The sequence below is a fragment of the Chlorella variabilis genome, assembly GCF_000147415.1.
Source record: "Chlorella variabilis unplaced genomic scaffold CHLNCscaffold_33, whole genome shotgun sequence".
Lineage (NCBI taxonomy): Eukaryota > Viridiplantae > Chlorophyta > Trebouxiophyceae > Chlorellales > Chlorellaceae > Chlorella > Chlorella variabilis.
This window is the reverse complement of record NW_005435055.1, coordinates 67,308-73,971: the sequence shown is the minus strand read 5'-3', so window position 1 is coordinate 73,971 and position 6,664 is coordinate 67,308. Positions and strand designations below refer to the sequence as shown.

At 67.3% G+C, this 6,664-nt stretch overlaps 4 protein-coding genes across 4 annotated transcripts in view; 2 read left to right on the top strand and 2 right to left on the bottom strand.

The window, feature by feature from the left end:
- CHLNCDRAFT_141309 (hypothetical protein) overlaps positions 1 to 2,111 on the top strand; it is a gene marked incomplete at both ends in the record, with an annotated part of 3,842 nt that extends 1,731 nt beyond the window's left edge. The window contains 6 exons of the mRNA XM_005843211.1: positions 233 to 582; positions 680 to 754; positions 1,031 to 1,165; positions 1,428 to 1,511; positions 1,783 to 1,881; positions 2,047 to 2,111. Of these exons, the coding sequence (XP_005843273.1) occupies positions 233 to 582; positions 680 to 754; positions 1,031 to 1,165; positions 1,428 to 1,511; positions 1,783 to 1,881; positions 2,047 to 2,111 (808 nt within the window). The remainder of the gene's footprint in view (positions 1 to 232; positions 583 to 679; positions 755 to 1,030; positions 1,166 to 1,427; positions 1,512 to 1,782; positions 1,882 to 2,046) is intronic.
- Positions 2,112 to 2,836: 725 nt separating this feature from the next.
- CHLNCDRAFT_15119 (hypothetical protein) lies at positions 2,837 to 3,543 on the bottom strand (the record flags this gene model as incomplete). Its single annotated transcript, XM_005843163.1, has 4 exons — positions 2,837 to 2,900; positions 3,034 to 3,100; positions 3,303 to 3,319; positions 3,458 to 3,543. Coding segments are annotated over 4 exons (234 nt in total), but the record flags the coding sequence as incomplete, so codon positions are not given.
- A 668-nt stretch (positions 3,544 to 4,211) lies between these two features.
- CHLNCDRAFT_141307 (hypothetical protein) lies at positions 4,212 to 5,269 on the top strand (the record flags this gene model as incomplete). The annotated part of the gene is made up of 3 exons (XM_005843210.1): positions 4,212 to 4,275; positions 4,407 to 4,599; positions 4,843 to 5,269. The coding sequence occupies 3 exons, from the start codon at positions 4,212 to 4,214 to the stop codon at positions 5,267 to 5,269; spliced, it is 684 nt and encodes a 227-aa protein (XP_005843272.1).
- A 558-nt stretch (positions 5,270 to 5,827) lies between these two features.
- The window catches only part of CHLNCDRAFT_141306 (hypothetical protein), a gene marked incomplete at both ends in the record, with an annotated part of 3,157 nt that continues 2,320 nt past the window's right edge, over positions 5,828 to 6,664 (bottom strand). Inside the window, 3 exons of the mRNA XM_005843162.1 lie at positions 5,828 to 5,947; positions 6,155 to 6,436; positions 6,540 to 6,603. Of these exons, the coding sequence (XP_005843224.1) occupies positions 5,828 to 5,947; positions 6,155 to 6,436; positions 6,540 to 6,603 (466 nt within the window). The remainder of the gene's footprint in view (positions 5,948 to 6,154; positions 6,437 to 6,539; positions 6,604 to 6,664) is intronic.

The window sequence follows — 6,664 nt, the reverse complement described above, 5'->3', positions numbered from 1 at the left end:
TGAGCTGGCCCCTTGCCCGCCGCTGCCCACAGGCTGCCCTGCCAGCCCAGCTGAGCGTCGCGGCAGGCCTCTGCCCGCCCACCACCTCGCAAGCTCTCCAGCCTCCCTCTGTCCAGCGCTTCTGCCCCGTGGATTGCCTCCGTGCCTCCTCGCCCCCTGCCCGTCTCACCCCCCCGGCCTCGCCCTTGTCCCTCCTTGCCCCCCCCCCCCCCTTCCTGCCCCCGCCCCGCAGCTGGCCCCGCACCGACGCCATCTTCCTCGCCCTGGACCCCACCCACATCAAGCCCTACGACGGCGCAGACCTGTGGTGCGACGCAAGCCCCTTCCACAACCACCTCTCCCTCACAGGCATCACCAAGATCGCGCTGCCCAGCGGCCCCCCCGTCATGGCCTTTGCCGGCAACGCGGGTTCCTTTGGCTACCGCGCCCAGCTGGCCCCCGGCAGCCTGCCCGGCCAGCCCTTCACAGGCAAACGCGCGGCCGGGGCTGGCGCCGAGTGGGGGGCAGGCCGCCGGTGCACTCCTCCCAGCTGCATCCGTCTGAACAAGTGGACCTGCGACTGCCGGCATGCGCGCCGCCTGTGTCGGCTGTGGCCGCAGTGCCCGATCCTCTCCCCTCCGCTGGCCCTCCCGCCTGCATGCGCATTCGCCTGACACCCGCCCGCCCCTCCCACCTGCAGGCGCCTTCTGGGTGCTGGCCAACGGCGGCACCAACCTGGGCTATTCCAACGCCCTCATGACCCTCAACAAGAACGGTGAGCGGAGGTGGAGGCGGCGGCAGCGCCGCACGCTGCGCACGGCGGCTCTGCAGCCTCCTGCTGCATGCTTCCTGCCCAGCTTGCGCACCGGCTTCCCTCACAAGCTCTCCCCCAGCCCGATCAGGCAGCCGTCACAGTCGTCCCGCAATGAAAGGCTGCATGAGCAGACGTGTTGGCAAGGGGCACACGTGTTGAGAGGCAGGCTGCCTCACCGCCACATGCCCTGCTCCCGCCTCTTAACCGCCTCCCCCCCTCCTCCTCCACTTCCCGCAGCCACCAACATCGACCACGAATTTGCTTGGAACACGCTGAGCTTCACAGAGTACCAAAACGGCCTGCCGGGCGCGGTGCCCGTCTATGCCCCCGCCCTGCCCAGCCAGGCGGGCCAGTGTTGGCACTTCCTGACGGGTGCGCCGCTGCTGCGGCGCCTCATCATACCGCGCGCATGCGCCACATGCGCACGCGCCACATGGCCGTGCACCAGCATGGCGGCGGCTGGCCCGTGCGCGCGCACCGCGCGCACCCTCAGCTGCGGCTGCACCCAGCCGCCGGCTGCAGTGCAGAGCGCTGCTGGGCGGAGGTTGGGGCTGCGGTGTGGGATGGCACGGCGGCCGTCGCTGCTGGCTGTCGACCGCCCCTCCATGCCCTCCCCGCCCCATGCTCCCTGCAGTCACCAAGTCCCCCACCACCGTTTCTTTCTACTGGAAGGGCGCCCTCACCACCTCCTGGGACAACACCGCCCAGATCACCTGGGGTGAGTGGCCTGGCAGGTCCAGCATGCAGGCAGTGCACCGCTGTGCTGTGCACGCTGCGGTGCCCACCTCCGCCCGCCTGCCAGGCAGTGCCTGCCGCCGTCGGGCAGCCGCCGCCAGCTGCAGCGGTAGTGGGGGCCGACTTGCCTGCCGCAGCCTCCCGGCATGCACCCGGCGCCACCAGTGCCCCCTCCTCTCCCTCACCCTGGTGTACTGGAGTACTCCACCGCCGCATGCCTGTGACTCCCTGCCTTGCCCTGCCCTGCCCTGCAGGCTCCAACGACCTGGCCATCGGCATCGACTGGGCCAGCAAGGGGCTGAACTTCAAGGGCAACCTGGGCACCATCTCCCTCTACAACCAGGCCCTGACAGGTGAGCGCTGTGTGTGTGTCTGTGTGGCTGGGTGGTGGTGACGTGTGCTGTGGCGGCATGCTGTGCGGTTGGCCAGCCTGCGTGCCCTCCTCGCCGTTGGCCACGCACTGTGCACCCAGCCCAGCGCCTGAGCTGCGCCCGGCCTCCCCTCCTGTGCTGCTGCAGCTGCCGAAGTGCAGGCGCTGTACAACAGGGATGTCGCCAAGTATGCCGCCAACCTGTGCACCTGACCAGCCCCTGGCGGGTGAGCTTGAGCAGCCGCGTTGCCGATGACCTCCGTTACAGTCCCCCTTTGTACATCCATCCCGTCGAGCCACCGAAGATTGGCAGACGCCCACTTGCATCTCAGTACTGCCCCGCTTCCCCCTCCCAACCAACACTGTCCCCTATACCACCCGTTCTGCTGGTTTGAGCTAGAGCCTGATCATGTGAGCGGCAGCAAGCGCCCGGCATTGCATGGCCGGGCCTTCTGCCGCACACGCGGGCTTCATCGCCAGCAAGCAAGCAGCAGCATGGCGATGGTCCTGCCAGCCGCTGCCAGCCGCCTGCCCACCTCCCTCCCCAACTTGTTCCAATTCATCCTGCCCTTGTGCATTATTCCCACCCCCACTGCTGTACTCCATAACGATGTAACCCCAGACCCTCCTCACCCAGGCCACCAGCGCTTGTGTTACAAAAGGCTGGTTCGGCACCGGGCACAGGCTGGCGGACAGGGCAGAGACCGCTGCGGCGGAGCGGGCGGCTGGGCACGCCCGCACCACCCCCGCTGTCTGAAGGCATCTCGTGCCCCTGGTAAAAATCCAGCAAGTTGCAGCCGTGCTGCTCAATTGATCTTCAGAAGCTCCACCTGCAGCATCAAGCACCGGTAGGAGGAGCATTGAGCAGAGTGGGGAAAAAAGCTGCTTCGAGAGCAGGCGGCTGCCGTGTCGCCCAACCAGTGCACAAAACAGCCCCGCCGCAGCCAACTTGCATCGAAGTGCAGCGTCGAGTTGGGAGGGATGGCGCCGGGCGCTCCGCGCCTGCAGAAACGACACAGCTGGGTGGTGGGCAAGCGCAAGGCATGCTGGCTCCCAGCTGTGCAGCGGCTTCTGCCATGGCTGGGACACGTGCCCTGCCTTGCCCCGCCCTGCGGCGGTCCGCCACCACACTCACGCTCCGTAGGCGTAGTCGGGCGGGCAGATAAGAGTGGCCCTCTCGCCAATCTTCATTCCCATCACGCCTGTGCACATGTGGCAGCCGGGTGGAATGCAACAGGTTGGGCAGAGCCACCTGTTGGCTTGCAGAGCAGCCACAGGTGGCACGTGGGACAGCAGCAGCAGAAGCGGCGGTACGGCGACATGCAGGCAAGTGCCCAGCCGCAGCTGCGCAGGCGCAACACAAGCGGTGGTGACAGCGGCTGCGCAACGCCAGCCTCGACGCACCCTCGTCCCAGCCCTTGCTTCGAGGAGGATGGGAAGGGGCGAGGTGGGGCGCAGGGTGAGTGGAGGAACGATGAGAGAGCTGTGGGCGGCAAGCATGCGCGACACAGGCAACAGAAACACACACAAAACGGCCACAACCAGGCATGACCGCTCACATGACTTGGCCCAACCCGATGTTGAAGACGAAGGGCTGCCCGCGATCCCGGGAGGAATCAAACTTGCGGCCATCAGGGAAGGTGCCTGCAGAGCAGGCATGGCGGGCGGGGCGGTGAGGAGTTAGTTGCCGCCACCTGGGCACACGGCGCAGCAGCGAGCTGGATAGCCGGCCAGCTTACCGGTGTAGTGCACGGTCACCTGCAGGAGCCGGGGGGGAGAGAGGGGAACAGGACATTCATTGATTCATTGCCAAGGCAGCAGTCTGCCGGCAGTCCCCACCGCCCTCTTGCATGGGGCATCCCCTGCACGACCCTACTCCATCGGGCCTATCCGCCCCTTCCTGACGCTTGTGGCGTCATGTAACACCGCAATCGGGCTCACCTTGTCGCCCTGCTTGGGGCTGGCGCCCGACCCCTCAACCAGCACCTTCTTCTCGAGACTCTGCGCAACAACAGAGGCGTGCAACTGACGCCTGGACGCTGCCATGCGCCGTGGACGCGGCTGGGCGGCGGGGGAGGCCGTGAAGGCTCGGCGGGGGGCCTGCATGGCGCGGGGCACGAAAGCCGCAGCCCTGGAGGCCATCGACCGCATCATCGCACCCACCATGGTTGATCAGTTGTCGGTGTCGTTGTGGAATCGGCGCTGGATGGGCCTGTATGTTGTGGAAGCGCCGAACGTCAGGTACTGTACCTCAACCCCAATGCCAACACGCTCAAATGCAGGCAAGGAGCGGGGCTAGTGCGTGCTCAAGCCATGGAAGAGCAGGGAATACAGCCACGCCGCGAAAAGCTAGAAGTGCCCTCCACCTCGCAGCTGGGTCCGTTTGCAGGCTCTGCAGCCCTGCTTCCATGCAGATTATGCCGCCCTGATATTCTTCCCAGCTCCCGCTGCTCCGCCGCCGCCACCCGCCGCTCCCAATATCGTCCAACACCCTCTTCTGCACCGCAGAGCGCCGGCTTTTGGTGGGAGACGCTCAGCCGCGGCGACCCAAGCGCAAGCCCGCGATCAAGGCCGTGCCGCAGAGCGGGCTGCTGGACCGCCTGCAGGCCTTCCTGCCGACGCTGCAGGCCGCCAACGACGACCTGCAGCAGCAGCTGGCGGCGGGCCAGCCAGAGAGCGAGGTGGCCATGGAGCGCGGCAGGTGAGGCAGGGGTTGGTGGCAAGCAGGATTTGTTTGGCATGCATGCTTCTCCCATTGCTGCCTCGACCACCTTTGCTTTGGCAGCGCTGGGTCAGCGCTGGGCCTTCCAGCACCCCGCGCTAGATGCTGCGTGCACCAGGGCGACTGCGCCTACTCTATTTCTGCTGCTTGCGCTGCACAGCTCACCTGTTGCCCGTCCCTATCACTCACCTTCAGTGCTCTACCGCGCTGCAACCTTTGCAGCGACGATGAGATGGAGGGCCCGTATGTGGAGATGGACCTCGCGTGCGGCCTGTTCGACCTTAAGGATGCCACGGCGGTGGCAGCAGCAGAGCGCAGCCTGGTCAACCAGGGGGTGGCGGTAGAGATGTTTCACGGCGGCAGCAGCAGCGACAGCGATGGCGACGGCGGCGGCAGCGAGGGAGAGGAGGAGGGCTGGGGGCGAGGAGCTGACGTTGCAGCGGCAGACCTGAATGGGCGCGGCGTGGTACCATCAACGGCAGCACCACCACCAGGAGCGGCAGGAGAAGGAGCGCAGGCGATGCAGGAGGATGGGGGGGCAGCAGGGGACGTCCCGGCGGCGGCAGCTGAGGTGGGCCCGGCCGGGCGGCGGCGAAAGAAGGGCAAGCAGCGCAGCAAGCCGCGTGCGGGCATCGAGGTGCTTTCTTAGCTGCTCCCTCCTGCCAACCCCCAAACCCAGCTGCTGCCTTTGCCCAGCTGCATGCCAGCTCAGGGCCCTACCTATGTTTGCTCCGCTCCCCTGCTCAGCTCTCCTCTCTCTCGCCTGTCTCATCTGATGTACTCCCTTTGCACTGCGTGATCCAGCTGCTCGATTCAGTTGCAACACTGCACACGATCAATTCCCATGGCCGACAGTTGGGGGGCGTGCGGGGTGGCGCACGGGATGAGATCAACGGAAGAATGACTGTGGGTACTGCCAGTAGTACTGGATCCGAAGCTGTGCCAAGGTGACGCTGGCCAGCGGCGCCGAGTTTGCTCAGGTCCGCAGGCATTGGCTGCTGCATGCCATTCTGCGTGTGGACCGGGAGCTGTGCGGCGGCAGCGGTGTGAGCGTGGCGTACAGTGGCCGTACGGCGGTGGTGTGCATGCGCAGTGGCGGCGCCGGACGTCAGGCGCCCAGGGTAGGGGACAGGCGCTGCGGTGCTGGCCAGGCAGGTGGGTGGGTGGGCTCGGGGCACTCTCGTCGGCACTCGCGCCAGCATGCGCATCAGAAGTCGGAGCAGCGCCCCTTGATCTCCCAATCCTGGTAGCGTGTGGGCTCGGGGCCCGCGTAGCCGCCAATCTTGCGGGGGAGATCAAGGGGGAGCTCCTGGGCAGGAGAGGGCGCCTGGCAGGCAGGGGGGGCAGAGGTGGGGGCAGGCACGGGTAGGCATGGTGGCCATGGGGCGTTGAGCAGAAGGGTCGGAAGCGGGGGCGCTGCGGCACAGGCAGGAGCAAGCAGTGCCACACGCACAGCCATGCCCAACTGGCCGGCTGCAGCTGGGTCAAGAGATCCAGATGCTCGGGCGAACACACAGGAGACCGGGGTCCTTACCTCGTCGCCGGCAGGCTGGTCGGCAGACGATGCCGGCTCCTCATGTGATTCCTGCTCGGCAGCCGCCTCTGCCTCCGCCGCTCCCGCCGCCTCTTGCCGTCGCGCCTCGGCCGCCTGCCGGCGAGCTGCCGCTGCCGCGGCATCCGCCTGCCGCTGCCTCTCCAGCCAGGCTGGAAAGTCGGGGTGGCGGCGCTCCCAGTCGCTCCTGGGGGCCATGACCACGTCGAGCAGCGCGTGCCTGCCCGCCTCCTCGGGCCGCTCCTGGGCCAAGTAGGCCAGGCGCTGCAGCATAGCGGAGCAGCAGTGGGCAGGCGGGCACAGGGCAGCGGTGAGACAGGCAGGCTTGCTGCTGCAGGGGGGCGTTGGTGCGGGCTGAGATGCACACGCAGATGCACACGCATGCGCCGCACAGTAGTCCCAAGTGCAGCAGCTGGATGACGGCTGGCCTGCTGCAGGGCAGTAGCCCAGGCCCCTGCCGCTGCCTGCCGCCCGCACCCCCCACCCCCTACC